General features: G+C 45.0%; 1 protein-coding gene across 1 annotated transcript in view; it reads right to left on the bottom strand.

Annotated features, from left to right (window-relative positions):
• MYO16 (myosin XVI) overlaps nt 1-18,529 on the bottom strand; it is a 480,319-nt gene that overhangs the window by 99,277 nt on the left and 362,513 nt on the right. Inside the window, exon 28 of the mRNA XM_072782401.1 lies at nt 2,089-2,191. Coding sequence (XP_072638502.1) covers nt 2,089-2,191 — 103 coding nt within the window. The remainder of the gene's footprint in view (nt 1-2,088; nt 2,192-18,529) is intronic.

Consider the following 18,529-nt stretch of genomic DNA (forward strand, 5'->3'; position numbering starts at 1 on the left):
TTTTAGTCTCCCGTGGGGCACTAAGGAGTGAGGAAAGTAGACTAGTGTAATGAAACGGGGACCCATTTCTGTTTTTTATTTTGATGACCTTGTTCAAAGTCCCAATGCATGTTCCAATTTAATACCATCCCCAGCTGCAATTTCAAGTACTGCAGGGTGTACCAACTGCCTCCCAGTAGTCACCATGTGTGACGCATGCTCTACACACAGGTATCAGAGGATTGATGCTCCTCACGCACCCTGGTTACTCCCTGCTTTTGGAAAAACTGTTCCAAGTTCCCTCACCTTTTCCTACAACTTGAGTTTCTTTTCAGTATTAGTAAAACATATTATCCTTATCTGTATTATTTGTTTTTTATTTTTTTGTTTTTGTTTTTTTTTTGTATTATTTGTTTTTTAATTGGAGAGATAGAGCGAGACCAAGAGTATGAGTGGGAGGGGCAGAGGGAGAAGGAGAAAGAATCTCAAGCAGACTCTGAACTGAGTGGAGCCTGACATGGGGATCGATCTCAGGACCCTGAGATCACAGCCTGAGCCAAAACCAAGAGGCAGACACTTAACCAACTGAGCCACCCAGGTGACCCTCGGAGAGTATTCTTTAAAGGGAAAAAATACAACACAAGAATCTGAGACTTACGTATTCATGAACCACTACTACTCAAATACTTAAAAACTCTGGCAAAGATTCAGTCAAAATGACTTCAGCTACCTACGAGTCTGAGGAACAGTTCCTATGTGAACCCACCCACATCTCCTGTCCCCGGCTCCAGAGTGGTGAGCGGACACCATTGTGTGTTAGTGACTCCCCCGTGCTCTCTTCCCACTGCAACCTCCCGGCAAGGATGTGCATCCATGACGACTACAGATGTGTGCGCTTCCTCCCTCAGACTATTTAAAGCTCAGCTCCATTATTAGTTTAAAACAAAGGCGAGGTAAAGAAGATAATAGAAAGAGAGATTGGGTGGCACAGACAATTAAGCCATCAGTCATCAGTGCTGACATTCTAGGTTCCTTGTCCTTCGTTGCAGGCAGATGAGTGTGGCAATGTCAGCCAGCAGTCTCTGCCTGTGTCGCCTGGAGTGGGCGCCGCCACGCACGTCCGGCACTTCTGAACCATCTGAAGGAAAGCCCTCATCTTTAGCCTCATCCGTTATCTTACACTGTCCCTTGGAGATGCCTACTGCTCTTTAATGTGACATTTATGTCAGCTTTTTGGTAATGGTTATATTTTGCCAAGGCCATTAGCTGCCACGCTCTTTGCCATCACCTAAGCACGTTCTGTTGTTTTATAGGGAGAAACGTCCAGGGGTGTCTGGGGCTTTATTCTGTTTCCCATTCTCACATCACTATGACCTCAGTTCTCTGATGTTTCAAACCTTCTGTTCTGCACACTAGTCACTGATGGCATTCCGATGTTGTTTCAGGTACTGAATAAAATCAGAACCGAACCCCACTGTTTCTGGGGCCCCCCATGCTATTCTGCGTCACATTAGTTCTTCCTTCTGGAAGGAGGATCTATCTCTCCAGTGGGCCCCTGGACGCTGCCAACCAAGGGGGGCGTCGCAGAAGAGAACGAAATGTTTCCAGTTAGGAAAATTATGCCACAGAGTGAGGTTGAAGGGACAGGGACATTGTCAGTGTGGGGCGGCTGAGAGGCAGCAAAGAGAAACCACAAACAGGGGAGATATGGCCCTTGAGGAATGGGGAAGTGGGTCTGAAGCACGCTGACCACCTACCAGCTAGGAGCCAAGAAACCAAGGTGTTCATGCAGCCTTCTCTGATCTCTGCTCTCTTTCGGATCCCTCGGAAAGCCTGAGTGACAGGTGACTCTGACAGCTGGGCAAACAAGGCGGCTTCACGAAGTCCTCATCCACGCCCCAAAGGGAGCTTGCTGGTTTCCCTCACGTGTTTGCCACCACGCTGCCACAACCGGTAAGTCAGAGAGACACGCGTTTCCAGGGAATACGCTGACTGTCTCTTCTTGCCAAACATCAAAGTTCTTGCCGGGGAGCCTGGTGGCTCCCCCAGTGACTCAGCTCACTTATTTCAACCCTGAGCCACTACGTGAGCAACTTGCTGGTCACTAACCTGCCAGCCTTGCAGTTTGCACTGTTGGAGAACAAGGCGACACTTCTCCTCGGCAGACAGCTGCTTCTTCTCGCCCAGGAGTGTATCGGCCAATGGCTTGTACCTGTGAAAAGCAGCAGGAACATGAAAGCCATGACTGAGTTTGTCCAGCAAATGCTTCAGTTCAGCAGAGCTGTCTTTGTCACCCTGCTTTTTAAATCCTCCCCAATCCCGAAACCTGATTGTGCATTGAGCGTGTACATTTTAACTCTTTAAAGTCTGGGCTTTTCTGATGAGGTCACTACTCAACAAAATTGTTAATTCCTGTTTTAATATTTTTAAATGACTTGTTGAATGATTTCCTTCTTGCTAAAAAAGTTAGGTTTTACTTTCTTTTAATGAAAGTCCTTAGAAATAAAAACATTGTATCCTAGAAATCATTCTCTAGCTTTCTGGCTGGAGTGACCCCTCCTCACCCTGTTAATGGGGTGAGGGAAGTTTCCAGCAGATTTCAGGGTGTTCTTAAAGTTTTTCTTGGTCATTTTTCTCACCAGTGCATAAAATGAAGGTGGTCATGAATGCCGACATACATTTAAAGTATCTGCGTTGTATGTTCCTCAGTCAGAATGGAAAAGTAAAGTTTTGTGGCTCTATTTTCTGTCCTTGACCGAAAAGTAAAGTTCTTAAAGCCAAACTCAAAGGGAAAAAATGATTACTTCAATCTAGCAATTTACTGGTATTTGCTCTTGATATGGAAATTTTGTTTTTATTCATAAAGTTCATATCACAAAATGGTACATAATGATAATAGCCTTTACTGGGAGATAAATCATTGTTTTTTTTCTTTTTTTCTATAAGTGAGTATAAATGACAGACTAGAGATGAACAGCATGGAATCTGTCATTGCCAAATTATTAGTGAATGTATTTTTCAGGTTTGCTATTTTTTGAAACACATAATATTACTAGTTTTCCTACTTGTATTTCAATATTGGGAGTATTTGTGTGTGTGCTTGTGTGTGACCACTGAGATTTAGTGGTTTGGTCTTACTATAAAGCTGTTACCTCTTTACAAAATTTAAGCCTGAAGATAGGAAGAGAATGGGGGTTCTCTTTTTTATGCTTCTTACTGTGATCACAGGAAAAAAACAAACAAACAAACAAGTGCTCTCTTGATTTGTTGGTAAACATTTTATGCTTGCATTTAAACTTGAAATGTATGAAGAGAATAAGACAATCAGTTAAAATCAGAAATGAAAACATTAAAAATGTAATGGCCTTGTTTTGCTGTAGCAATAAAATGACCAAGTGCAATGACTTGATTTAATAAAATCATCTTTTAAAAGTTGCTGCTATGAATATTTTTAGCCATAAAACTTTACCCTTGTTTTAGCCTGACTTGCCTTCAGTAACTATTATGTAATGCAGTTGGTGTTGTGGTATTCTAACATTCCAAAAAAATAATAATATATATGTGGGGAAACTCAAAATAGTATACTTCACTGACTTGTTTACAGGTGCTGTAAAAAAGCATGCTTCTCCTTCAAAAAAAAAAATAAAGAATAGTATTGCCAGTAAAAAAAAAATTAATTAAAATAAATAAATAAATCCTCCCCAATCCCTACATGATCCTACAAACCTCCACATCTCCATCAGTTGTACACTTCACATTGTCCACCCAGGAAATAACCCTCTTCTGTTAGGTGGAAAATGAGTTTTAAAATGAGCCCAATATACATTTCAATCCTTTCATGTATGTTTGACACTATTACCACGGAATAATGGAAACCATTTAATGAAAGAAAACTGAAGAGAAAGAAAACTCATAGCTTTAATGTAAATATTTAGAATGCTCTTAAAAATATATCTTTTGGGCAGCCTGGGTAGCTCAGTGGTTTAGCACCACCTTCGGCCCAGGGCGTGATCCTGGAGACCTGGGATCAAGACCCACATGGGGCTCCCTGCATAGAGCTTGCTTCTCTCTCTGCCTCTCTCTGTCTCTGTGTCTCTCATGAATAAATAAATAAAATCTTTTTTTAAAAAAAAAAAAAAATATATATATATTTAAGAAATCTTACAATTCTTTATTGACATGTGAAAGTGGACCTATATATAGTTAGAATCTATAATAAATGAGTATCAAAATATCCAGAAGTTTTATTTAAGTGAGAGGTAGAGTAGCTTCTTCCCATTATGTTACATATTGAGTATTTTAAATCTTCTAGAAGGACATTTAATTAATTTATTTTTTGAAAGTTTTTCAGAATAATTGACTGTCATTCCCTAGCTGAAATCCATGGCAGTATAATGGTTTTCTATGGGTTTAAAAAAATGTCTTTCAAAATTCTATCAGCCACTTAAAAGATCTATATAAAATTTCTCTTGCATGCATGGTATTTAACGTGACATATAAGTAAAACTACATTAGAAGAAGGAGAAGGAAGAAGAGGAGGAGCAGGAGGAGGAAGGGGAAGAGCAAGAGCAAGAGGCAGCACAGAGACAGAAGAAACAGGCAAGGATTTAGTAACTGCATTGGGCAGCACTGACTTTATGATTCCTATGTTGCAGGGGGTTGCAGGGCTGCTCAGGGGATTTAATGCTAAAAAGGTCAATCACCTAAGTGCTCTGTGACTTTCTGTAAAATAGCTTTCCATCTCAAGTTTGTTGCAGCAAATCTGGCAACTTCTAAAGAGTTCTTTGTTTTCGTATAGCAGGGAGGAAGGAAGTGCATTGCCCATAGGTATTTATCTTCTGGGGTCCCTCTGAGCAGCTGGGAGAGGATGGGCATGCCCCCCCACCCCCGCCAGCCACAGCAGACCAAGCCACCCCTCTTTGTTTCTGTGAGTGTCACAGGGAAGTGAGGTATGGCACCGTGGGGCAATGCTGTGGGAACTGTGGGGCTGTAGGATGCATGCTGAGAAAAACACATTTTGAACTTTTCAGGAGCAGGCATTTATTTCCTTCTTTATATCCTTAGCATTACCCCTGAGCACTCAGTATATGGTATATGAGTTGTCCTGGGTTGAGAGTGATCCTAATCTTGGTAGCCATGTGTCAGACAAACTCAATCCATCAATGTCCGCCACAACCCTTCCTTCTCATACACAGATTTTTGCTCATGAATCAAACTCAGGGTACAGGAGGGTGTAAAAATAGCAGGTAGCAGAGCCTGCACATGAAAACTGAAGCGCCAGAGGCAAGGGTATGAAAAATCTCGCTCATCAGTTTGATTTCACCCAATAGACTGCAAGGATCTGTGGCACACGGAAGTATTCAGTGATGTGTTTTTTATAAGAGGCAAGAATGAGATCTCCTACCCAGGAAGCCCTGGAGTTGGTATTTATCTTTTTTACTGGTCGTAGTGTGTTGTTGCTGCAGAAGAGACAAGGGTGTCTCCAGAGTAGAGCAGAACAGAGAAAGTGGCTAGAATAGGAATGTGTGTGTGCAGGGCCGGGACTGGGAATAACATGTGCAGAGGGCAGTGGGGCTGACCTCTAAAACGTATGGGCATCTACAGAAATGCTGGTGTATGACATACACACACCAGTGAGCAAACACAGATTAGGTTTTATGACATCTGAATGGTTCAAAGGAGACAGATGATGTACTTGCCCAGTGTGTCTGAACAGGGAAGAAACTGGGTAGGGAAGTAAAGACAGCCTCAGGTTCTAACATTGCAGAGCATTGGTTCGGGGCCCGTGGCCGGCCACCTCACAAGTCTGTCTGCGTGTGTTTTTCAGGATGAGACACGAATTCTGTATGGTATTAAAAGCACTAGTCATCCTCAAAGTGTGTGAGCTTCCCAGGGGATGGGCCGTCTTTGTGCATTCTGTGGTCTGCTGGATTGCCTTTGCACGCAGTAAGAATGAATAAGGGATGAGAGGCCAAGAAACCGGGCTGGGGGATGGAGGGGGTGCATTTCATACTCCTCAGAGTTGCAGGAGGCCTGCATGGTAATCTTCCTTTGACAGTGAAAAAGCTGACGGTTACAGACATCAAGGCACTTGCCCAAGTTCACACAGATGATTTTATGGGTTGCACTGCGCCCCTCCAAAAGATAAGTGGATGTGACTTTCTTTGGAAATAGAGTCTTTGCAGATGTCATGCAGTTAAGATGAGCGCATTAAGGTGGGCCCTGGTCCAATAGGGTGGTGTCCCTCTAGGAAGAGAAGAATGCCTCGACCAGACAAGGATGCACAAGGGAAGCCATGTGATGAGGAAGGCACGGGTTGGAGGGATCTCAAGAACTGCCAGAGAGTAAATTTCTGTTTTTTTAAGCCACTCGGTTTGTGGCACTCTGTTAGGACGTTGAAAGAGATAGTGGCTGAGCGGGGATTTGAAACCAGGGCAGTGCGATGGCAGAGACAGTCTCTCGGCCATCGTTGACACAGTTTAGGCAGGAAGAAACAGGCTCCCAGCCCCAGATAGCTTGAGAGCAGAAATGGGAGGGCCAGAGCATGAGAGACAGAAAAGGCTAACACTCAGCATCCTCAGCAGCACACGGGATGTGCACAGGTAAGAATTCTAGGTCCTCTGACCTTGGGGTGACTGGGACCCCAACAATAAGCCAGAGCTCAGAATGAAACCCAGACTCATTCAAGCACTCAGGAAAGCCAGCACATTCCCACCATTTAGCCAGAGCTACACAATGAAATGAAATCACTCAAATTATCTTTCTATTCTCTTACAATTGTCTCATTCTGGAGCTTTGCTAATTATCACTGAGAACTGAATTGACATAATTCAAGTATCTGAATACAGTATTAACAAGTCAGAACAAAGATCTTACACTTGGTGCTTTTTTTCTCATTTCGTATTGTACTTGTGACACCTAAAAGTGGTATAATTCTGACATTTCAGCTGAAAAGACAAACACATCATCTCAGACAGCATGAGGTATGCTATTTTAGTGTCATTAAAAACATCTTGCCTTTTGGAATGCGAGTGTCATCTATGGGTGGCGTCCCAGGTCGATCACGGAGCTAAAACATGATCTCACAGAAACTCCAACCCAGGTGCGAGGGGTAATAATGAGCCTGGAGCAGCACATGGGGGTGAGGACAGGTGTCATCGGACATAGGACTTCACAGCTTCCATTCCCTACACTTGCTCAGCTTCTCTAGTCCGAGATGAGGAAGATCCCTGTATTTAGACTGGCACCTGGCTGTGTCTGAGACACGTCAACTGACTATGTCAATGTCAAGTCCCCTCAACAACTCGTTCTTGTCTTGTCCTGGTCTGGGTTGAAGGACATGATTGGGATCTAATTCTACGTCCAGAATCCGAGTGCCAGGGCTCATTCATTTGGGCTCATTCAGTCAATTGGCCAATACCAATAGCATTATTGACTGAGCACAAAACAGGTGCATGGAATGCAGCAGGGGCAAATCAAATGAAAATTCTTACATTAAATATGATAGAGACAGAAAGGATAGCAACACACATGAGGAAGGATGTCGGATACAAGGAAAGAGGTGGGAAAAAATGGGGCAGGCAAGGTTTTACTGGGAGCAGGTATGTGACGGTGGGGAAGGATGTTGCGGTGCCTTCCAGGGAACAGGAGTCCAAGCTGAGGGAGCAGCAAATCCAGAAGCCCTGAGCAGGGCCAGGCAGTGAATGTGGCTGGAACAGAGCACGCAGAGGAAAGGTGAGGGACCCAGAGTCACAGGTAAGGATGTGACTAGGCAGGAGACTCTAAGCACTCGGGCTTTGACTCCAGGAGCCCTGGGGAGCCCCAGTGTGTACAGATGGGTCTTACTATCTGACCCTGGGAGAGTCTCACTGAAGCTGTCTCCTGGGAGTGGGCATCGTGAGGTGGAGAGCCAGGGAGAGAGTATCCAGAGGCCCTTCCTACAGCCCAGGATGGAGGCACTGAAGTGGGAGGGGCTGGAGGAGTCCCGTGCAATGTTGGCAGACAACACAGAAGGGCTTCCAGATGGACAGATGTGGATGCTGAGGGAGTCCAGCACCACCCAAGAGACTGGAGGACAAAGCTGACATCCATCCCTGGAGATGGAGTGCACTGGGGGGAGGAACTGCTTCCTGGACTAATGCTGCACAGACAGAAGGATCAGGAAGGACCACAGGAAGACTCCGATGGAGCCCCAGAAGGATGTGTGGACCAGGCGTTGGCCAGCACCCCGAAACAGAGTCACTGCCCGCTGGCTGCCAGCTGCCCAGCTGTGGTCAATTTCACCTGTGACCGACCCTCTGCCTGATGGGTGGGATGAGGCGGACCACCCAGGAGACATCCTTGTCCTGGGTCCTCATGGGTCCCTGAGACTGAAACCAAAAGCTCTGTCTTGCTTCTCTCGGGAATGTGTCTGCCGACTTTCAACTTCCCTTCTTCTAGCTAGCCCACAGCCCAAACGGCCAATATTGAAGCGTGGGGTTTCATGGCAAGTTCTAGCACAGTTACCAAAAAGTTCTCTAACTTGCATGCTAGTCATTAAGTTCTTTCTCTACATCAAAGGTTGGAGTACAACACACACCACCAGGCACAGGATGACTGAGCTCCTAACAGGTATCACAGTAGAGAGAAGGACCATATCATAGATCGTAGGCTGTGTTCGTTCAGGAATCTCTATATTTGAAGAGGGACAGAATGAAGGTGAAGAGACAGAGAAGGACAAACAACTGAGAAGTGTCCAGGAGAATCTAAGGAATGTGATGAGATGCATATTTGTCTTTTTCAAAGTGATCGTTCCTTCTAATCTTAAGAACACTGAGGTCCTATTTCTTGTGAATCTGGAGATAAGATAGTGCTTATGGAGTGGCCACAGAGTCAGGTGAAACAAAGTAGTGTCTCTTCATTAACTCCTTTGAGAAGCCTACCATGAAACTGTAGAGTCACTTCCCTAGAAAAATACAAGTTAATGCTCACAAAACAACAACAACAACTTCAGATGCAATTTTTCTGGAATGGTTTGTTTGCTGAATATGGATTTCATCTCTTCATGCTCAAGCACAATTCTGTTGTGAAAATTCTGGTCTCCAGACCCCTTAAAATTTAATTCTCTTCAGCAAATGTTTATTGAGTACCTATCACGAGCAAGATACCCTGCCAGGAAATGCATAGGTCACCAAAACAGGCCAAGCTACACTCTCATTTGACTGCATATGCTCACGTGTGATGTTTCTGACCAGAACGATATCTCAGAAAAGATGTGGTTTTCACCTTTCAAGACCTCATGAAATTTTCTTATCACGGACATACTTGACTTGTCAGGAACAACAAAACAATGTTGGCGAAGCACCATGGAGTTCATCCATCAGGAATTGGACTGGAGCATCCACAGGAAGAGAAACAGGATATGGGGATGGGGATGTCCTTGGAGCTCTAGAGTGGAGGCCGGAGGGAGGGGCAGCGGGGGGGGGGTGCAGAGGAGAGAGGGGAAGGCTGGACGGCAGGACCGGGCTGAGCAACGGCAGAGCAGCTGAAGGAAGGCAGATTTGAATGTGGCCAGAGTCTACATGTGAGAGCACGTCAACACCAACACTGAGAAAGGGAGGATGGCGGGGGTGACGGGGGGATGCCGAGCCCTGCCAGGGAACAGAAGAGCCGGACCGGGATGCCAGCAAGACAGCAGCAGGTGGGGGCGGGGGGGGGGGGGGCACAAGCACTGGGCGCTGCTGGCTCTCTGCATAAATAAATGAAAAGGTCCACAGCCCGAAGGGGAAATAGAACCAAGCAAAGCGTTTTGTTTTTCAGGGTCAAGGAAGAAAAACAGAGCTTGTCGGCAGCATTTATAGAAATATACACAGCCTACGTCCTATTCATGCTTATTTTGGGGGTACTGCTGTTTTGCTCCAGATTATTTTGTTCTTTCATTTCTAGCTCTGATAGGACAAGGATGTGGTTTGTTCTATAACCATTTCCTTGCTACTTTCCCGCAGGGCACTCACTACAGGGCTTCTCTACCTCGCATGTTCGCCAGAAACGTAGCTCTCTATCTGTAGTTAAATAGGGACGCATTTCACTTGCTCTACGAACTTGCCGGGACTGCTCATTTTGCTCCTCATATGCATGCTCTCACAGCAAACACAGTGCAGGTGCGGAGGGGTGATTTTCTAGCTATTTGGGGCTAATTTCCAGCATTCAGAATGCTGAGTGGTGGGTTGAGTGTAACAGCTGCCTAGCAACGGGACTGACATACATCATGAAAATAGGGAGAAGTAGGAAGAAAAAGGAGCATAGAGGGCTTGGGGGAGAAATAAAATCTATTTCAACCTTAGGGGGGAGTGGAGAAGAAAGAGAGATGAGGCAGAGACAGACAGGATTTGCAGAAGTGCTTTTCAACTAAAGAGGAGCACTTTTTTTTTCTTTTAAAGAAAAAGACCTGAAAGCAAAGAGATAAAGTTGTTAAAAATCGTCATTCACACACACGTATCGTGTTCCCAAAGTGGGCACATTCTTTCTCTTCTCATGACTTAGGGTTCAAAGACCCCGCAGGTGTGTCCAGGGCTCGTCGCCTGAACTCTCCAACCTGTAGGGGGCCGGATCTGTCCCCCCACAGCTGTACAGGTACACGGCTCAGCCTCCCGTCCGGAGCCCTTATCATGTGCACCTGCCCGTCGCTCTGCTTGGTCTGCTCCCAGCTTCACATGGCTCCTTCGCCTCAAGGCTAATCAAACCACTTCTGGCCTTCCCAGGTTTCTTTGCAACTGCTGTGCCCTCTGCCTGGGGCTTGTCAGTGTGATCCATGCTCCAGCACCTCACCTGTGTCCACACACCCACGACTCCTCCTGTATAGTTACTGGAAGGATGGGAAGGGACATTAGCTGTATGTTGCCACAGCTTTTGGGTCTCCTCGAATTTGGACTTGAGTTTATTTTCGCATCTATTGAGATCAACATTAAGCTTATCATTGCTCATAGGATTTGCATATGACTTGATTAAGGGAAAAAGACACCGTGACAGTCCCACGCCTCCTGCCTATGCCACTGATCAAGACTGAGTCCCATCTCTTTCCAAATTATGGCAAAGCGGCTACTGTCATCTTTAGAAGCATGGACACACAATTCAAAGGCACGGTGGTATTTCACGTCTCCATGTGCCTCCTGGTTCAAGAGCCCCAAGGAGGACAGTCCTTCAGAAGAGCTGGGAGGGGCTGGGAGGAGCTGCCCCTGGTGCAGCCAGGCCGTCTCCTGGCAGGGTTAGTGTCACCGGCCTGTGTGCGGGTCTCCGGGGTTGGAAATGGAGCAGGGGAGTGGGAGAGATGGAGGGAGCGAGGGAAACTCACAAAGTGCCTATAAATTCCAGGTGCGACGATAGGTTATCGCACACCAACATGGAATTCTCACAACCCCAGGACAACATTTGCCGAAGCTGTGTGACACCTTCAGAGTGTTTATAGCTGAGCTAGGGGTTAATCTGGCTTCTCTAAGTCATTGGGGAGATGAGATAAAACCAGACACTTGCCCCTTTTGTTACTGGGTTTGAAAGGATAAAGGTGACCATGATGCAGAATAATATATAAATGAGGAATATTACGAAGATAAAACATGGAAAAGCCAGACTCTTTGGTAGTCCCTTATATTCCAGATCTTCTCCCTCTGTCGCCTCTGTCCCTCTCCCTCTCCCTGCCTCCGTCCGTCCATCCTTCTCCCTCTCTCTAACCCTCTTTCTTGCTCAATCTCACTGTGGTGGTGGGTGTTGCTTCTGTTACTATTATTGTAAGAACACTATCATGGTTTGACTTTAATGTCATCACAGCCATAATGGTTAGGCATTTATCTGTCAAGACACTAAAACACAGCATCCAAAGTTCACACTCCAAGTCAGGCTTGTACACCACTGCTGGGAGGGACCCGGGAAGAGGCAGGAGGTGGCACGGAGGGGCAAGGGAATCCTGGAGTTCCCGAGTGTTTCCTGGGGAGGCGGGGAGGCTCCCCAGTCGCCCAAAGTCCCCAGGCTGACTATGGCTCTCGGGCTGCAAGCTCTCCGGGAAGGTGCGCTGTTTGCTTTCGCTTCAGCTGCTGCTGGGCCAGCTAGTGGGACGCACAGGGTGGGGGTGGTGGGTGTGAACAACTAGGGCCAAGATTCGAGATTCGTCTGCTTCCACTGCAGCCTCTTCCCCAAAGCATCTGGAGCCTCAGCCCGTGGCGAAGTGGACCCCCCGCCTGGGATGCAGCCTTCCCCAGGACACTCAATCACGCACTCCACGCAGTCAAGCCAGGGGGTTCCTGCCCCCAGACAATAGGGGAGGTGAATAATAAAAAAGAATGCTAGACTAGACCTCAGCTCCTGGGATTAGCCAGGACAGCTCTGCAGATAACAAATGAATTCCGAACATCTGCTAAGGATTTACATGACAATGCCCCCAAGTTCTCTCCCTTTAAGCCAGTCCCTCCATTTCATTTTAATTGCGCAATGTAACAACGTTCTATGTGGTCAATAAATGGATGAAAGAGAAACACTGAATGAGAAATGTCCGGGTGTGTGAAATGTACACTGAGTCCCATACCGGAGCAGCTGGGGCAGCCCTACCATTTATCTCAGCCAGGTTTGGACTGGCTTCTGATCAGCCCTGGAGTATTTCCCTCCACAGAAACCCCACCCGTGCCTGTGCGACACCCCAGAGCCATCTACCAGAGGGGACATTGGAGACCGTGCCCTTCTGGTGTACGGAAGTTGTAATCGGGCTGAAATAATGGTTGCAGGCTGCTCCTGCAACTGCAGTCCTGCTGCTCTTGGCCTGATGACACAGCCCAGGAGGATGCTGAGCACCGCCAGTGCCTACATTGAAACTGATGGGCCTGCGTCCTTCCTCCTCTGTGCTTTGCAGAATTTACTGGCTGAGCCATAGCTTGTATTTATCAGGTACAAGAACAGCTTGTTTAGTTCAACTGAAAGGAACAGATGTTCATTGGTTGTTCAAGCCTTTAAACAAGAGACCTCTTTCAGCTAAGCAGTTTAAGTAAAATTATCCCATTTCTAAAGCAATTTGCTCCCGAAGCAAAGAGCCACCAGGGTCGGTTTGACCACCTATCTTTCGAGTAGGAATGGGAAGCCAAGGCAGGTCAATTTATTTATTGGGAATATTTTTTATTCCAGTGCTTTCTCTCCCGATCAGAGGGCAACTCTTTTCCTTGGGAATGGCTAAAACATCTTATGGAGATTGGTAGCTAATGGCAGTTTTATTATTTCAGTAAGTTTATCTCACACATTGAACTGAGTTGCTTACTACCATATGAACCTATTCTTCAGAATGCCATTGTCATTACGACTGGTTAGCGGATCACAAAGAAGAAGGACTATGACCTTCACAGGGATAGTCTGGCCCACACCTAGATCGCACTATTTCAATAGCAATGAAACTGTCTTCTGGACATTTACTTTGAGAGTGTGAGACAGGCTTCAACGATGACTTGGAGATCAGTATCTGAACCTAATTATGTTTGTTAATTTGGGAAAGTATCACAGTGACCTCTGAACAACACGAGTTTGAATTGAGTGGGTCCACTGACAAGTGGGTTTTTTATAGAACGCCACTATAACCATGTTCTTTCTCCTTTCTGATTTTCTTAACATTTTTTTCTCTAGTTTGCTTCATTCGAATACAGTATATAATACATACACAAAATATGTGTTAATTGACTGTTCATGGTACAGATAAGGCTTCCAGTCAACAGTAGGATATTAGTAGTTAAGTTTGGGGGAGTAAAAAAAAATCATACTCCGGTTTTTAACTGCATGGAGGTTCAGCAACCCTAACCCCCACATTGAACACGTTCTAGGGTCAACTCTACTTACATTTTTTAGAGCCACTTTGCTGAGGTATGGTTGACAAAAGCTGTACATATTTACTGTGTTTAACTGGATGAGTTTGGAAATTATGATAAATCTGTGAACTCATCACCACAATCTATGCCATAAACATACCCGTCCCCTCTGAAAGTTCCTCCGACTCTCATTAGTTTTATTTGTTTGCTTATTTTTTTTTAAAGGTTTTAGTTACTTATTTATGAGAGAGAGGCAGAGACATAGGCAGAGGGAGAAGTAGGCTCCCTTCAGATCCAATGCAGGACTGGATCCCAGGGTCCTGGGATCATGACCTGAGCCAAAGGCAGATGCTCAACCACTGGGCCACCCAAGTGCCCTATCTGTTTGCTTATTTATCTGTGAATGGAGTATGTAATATAAGATCTACCCTCTTAGAAAGTTATTTAATGATATGACATAGTATCGTCAGTGTAGGCACGATGATGTGCAGTAGATCTCCAGGAACTATTCATTTTGCAGAACTGAACTTTGTGCCCTTTGAACTTCCCCTCCTCGTGGCCTCCCCCGTGGCTTCTCCCCCAGTACCCCTTCCCCAGCAGCTACCAGGCCACTGCCTGCTTCTATGAGTTGGACTATTTTGGATTCCACATGTAAGTGAGCTCATATGGTATTTATCTTTCTGTGCTTGTCTTTTTGTGTTTTATGTGAACCTCCAGCTTCATCCGTGTTGTTGCAAATGGTAGAATTTCCTTCGCTTTTAAGGCTGAATAATATTCCATTGTGTGTAAATACTGCTTGGAAATCTTAATTTATCTATCACCGATAAGTGATAATATCTCTAATTAAAGTTTTAATTTAAAAAAAGACATGATTGGGGTGCTTGGGTGGCTCAGTCAGTTGAGCGTTAGACTCTTGATTTTGGCTCAGGTCATGATCTCAGAGTTGTGAGCCCCACACCTGGCTCTGCGCTGGGTGTGGAGCCTGCTTGGGGTTCTCTCTCTCCGTCTGCCTCTCCCCTGCTTGCACACATGCATACGCACACTCGCTCTCTCCTCTCTCAAATTAAATACATAAAATCTTCAGAAAAAGACATGCTTAAAATCATTGGCATTAACTAATGCTCTGTCTCTTCATGTGCCTTAAAATATCATACACCTTTGACATAGCACACACTTAAAAGTGCTGTTTTATACAGTTTTTACCACATATTACTTCCTATGAGCATTATAAATTAACACATTGTATGGCATTTTGTTTGGTAGTGGCAGCAGTGGTGAACAAGATTGTCTTGCCTTTGGGTACCCCCTCTATAGAATGCAGAACATTGTCAAGTGGACCTCTGGAAATTACTTAATTTTATGGAGGTGTGATAATTCATTGCTTTTGACTAAGCGATTTTATAGCTCTGCAGGACTAGAACATAAGCTATGGGAAACTGATAACAATGTAGATAATTCCTGTCCAAAGTGATGCAAATGAAGTTTGCCTCGGCAGTGCAAATAAATTTTGTCAGTAGAGAAGGTAAATTTCTGTGAGTCAGAATTTCATTTGAACTGGTTTTAACATCTTATTAGTTTCCTCTTTTCATAAGGAGCTGAATAAAATCTTTGAGATGCTTTACCTTGTATGAGAGTCATGATTTTACCTTTTTTTTTTTTTTTAATTTATTTATGATAGTCACAGAGAGAGAGAGAGACAGAGACAGAGACACAGGCAGAGGGAGAAGCAGGTTCCATGCACCGGGAGCCCGACGTGGGATTCGATCCCGGGTCTCCAGGATCACACCCTGGGCCAAAGGCAGGCGCCAAACCGCTGCGCCACCCAGGGATCCCCTGATTTTACCTTTTTATAAAATGATACTTATGCACCATACGGTGTGGAGCTTAAGAAAGGGCAGGGATGGGTTTGCGTTCCAAGAACAGTCAGACTCAAGTCAAGTCTTCCTCCCAGGATGATCTCTGACCTTTGCAACTATGACTCTGCTTCCATACACATCATTTTATGGGGACATCATGTGTCAAGATAGTTAACATTTTATGCGTCAAATCTAGTAACTGTATTTCAGGGCTTTTCTCTCCCAGTACACTTTTCTTTTTCCATACAACCTGATTGCTCTGTAGCATTTGTTACCACCCACATCTCCCTCCTTGAAATGGCTTCCCCAGTAGCCCTGCCATCCTGAACCCACTACACCCCAGTCTCCCTTCACAGCCAACCCCTTCATTCCTGCTAATAAGTGTGTGTGCTTTTCCGCACTTGCTTCCCGCTCTCCTGAGAACAGACAATCTTCCCTGAGTACCCTCAGACACACCCAAGGCTGTAGCTAGCCTTTATGAGCTAATGATTTTAACTGTGTGTGTCTGTTGAACATAATCATCATCTTCCTGAAGCGCACCTCAGTATATTGAGTTGCCTACCAGATGGCACAATGTGGCTCTCCCAAGCACACCGGAAGTTCCACACCCCACTTCCCTCCCCTTTAATACTCCCCATTGGTCCTGCTTCACTGGATCCACCATGTGTCCACCTCCCCATCTGCAACTTGGAGTCTGCTGACACCTGTTCATCAACGTCTGGATCTGATATGTGTGACCTCTCTTTCATCTCACTTCAATTATCTCCAGAAAGCCTCAACTACTTCTTTTTCAATGACTGTAATCAACAGTGCCCAGGATACACCTGCCTTGCCCTGTCTACTCAATTTTTCACACTGTTTTTGCTCAACATCCTTCAGGACTCCCCATCATCAGCATATGCACTATGGGTCCTTCAGGATGCAGTCCTTACTTTGTCTTTTCCTGGTTAAACACCTCCCAGCCATTAGGGCCCCACACTCCTCCCACACTAAAATGTACTAAACTCACCATTCTTCCTCATTGTGAACTTACCATTCATCCCCTACATGCTTGTACAGACAACCATTCTTTTATTTCTTATGGATAATTCTAAGTGGTCTTCAAATCTCACCTCAATGTCATCTACTCCAGGAAATCTTAGGAATCCCTTCCCTGGACAGCTACACTGCCTGGTCTATATGCTGACTGCCATCCTTTTGACCACATCACTCCACATTGTCCTTTTTTATTTCCCTGGCTTCTGAGACAGAATGTTCTATGCATTCCATATTTTCATCCCTAAAGTACCCCGCAATAGCTGGCATGTTGAAAACACCCAACAAGCTATTGTTGAGTGAGTAGGCAAAGGAAGGAGGAGAAGAAAAGAAAAATGAGGAAGTGGGAGAAGATAAAATTTTAATGATTTTTTAAATATTATTTTACATAGAAGTATAATTAAATCTATAATATTCATATATAAATAAGTATATTTACTTATAAGGCATATACAGAATAATGTTAAAAGTATTTAATATTATTTTGATAATAACTAAAGGATATTGTTTTCCTGGTGACCATCCCCTTATGCCAATATATAAAAACTAGCGACTATACTATAACAGAGCATATTTTATTACTGACCAAGTTGAAGTACACAGTTCCAGAGCCAATCATTTCTCTATTTTTATTTCTAACAGATTAAGGGATTAGACCATTTTGTCTACCTGGTACCTGGTCACCCCCTCTTCAGCTGGGGGTGACTGTTGGGTTTCTCACCTTCCCTCCTGGAGGTGGTGAGGAGGTGTGGCTGGGTTGGTACCAGCAGTTCGGGGGAGCAGCAGATGTGGTCAGGAGGAGGAATCTGCTCTGCAGACTGTCCTTCCTGGGGCTGCTTTGCCCTGCCAGCTTTTCCCTAACAGTCCTCCTTTTCCTCGTTCTCACTGCTTAAAAGTTTTTCAAGTACTCCTTTTTCCTCAGATGCTTCTTCTACACGTTCAGATTGAATGATATTAAAAGAAGCCTGTGGCCAATTTATTTAAAACCATTTTAAACTGTCTAAAAACAGGACTGCTGAGTAGATGAACTTCAGTGAAACTGACAGAACAGACCAACTTCAAGCCTACGTTGATATGTGATGCACAAAATGTGTGCTGCTCAGAACGGTATATCCTGCGTGTGAGCACAGATCTCTATTAGGGGAGGAAAAGATGCGGGCTACAGCTCCATGGACTCAATCCCAGACCCTCCACTTCGCCCACAGATCCATGCAACTATTTGCTGTGATGCTGGTGGTCTTGGAAACCCATTCTCCTGCTGCCATAATCACCACCTACCAAGTGCGACGTACATACGCGTGCAAGGTTTATAAGAAACCCACCCTTGTGAAACATTTAAGCTGAGGGTCTTTCTCACCTACGCTCTTCTTGGAAATGGTTGTGGTCAGTATGAAATGGTGACTCTCCTTACAGCATTTCTTAGAGGGCACGGAGTGCTTGACCGCAATCTCTTCTCTTCCCTTTTCCCTCGTCTCATTATATCTTTTGAAACTTCTTCACTATCACGCATGCCTCGATGTACACAGTTTTTCTTCTTCCCAGCACCCTTGGTGAATCATTCCCTAATTTAGAGATGCAATGGACAATCTGTACGCCTTATGTCTGGTTCTCTCTACTGCACAAACTCTTCTGGTCACAGTTCCCATAGGCTTCATATTCCTGTGGCTTTTCTGACACGATGCTCTTTGGTTTTCATCAACAACCCTAGCTATAATCTACTGACTTCAAATATACATATTCAATAGCCATTAGCCATTGATACCCGCATCCAAACCCACTTCATTCTCTTCCCTCGACACCTGCTTCCTCTCTGCTATTACTTATCTCAGTTAGGGGCACCATTACCCA

The sequence above is a fragment of the Canis lupus genome, chromosome 17, assembly GCF_048164855.1.
Source record: "Canis lupus baileyi chromosome 17, mCanLup2.hap1, whole genome shotgun sequence".
Lineage (NCBI taxonomy): Eukaryota > Metazoa > Chordata > Mammalia > Carnivora > Canidae > Canis > Canis lupus.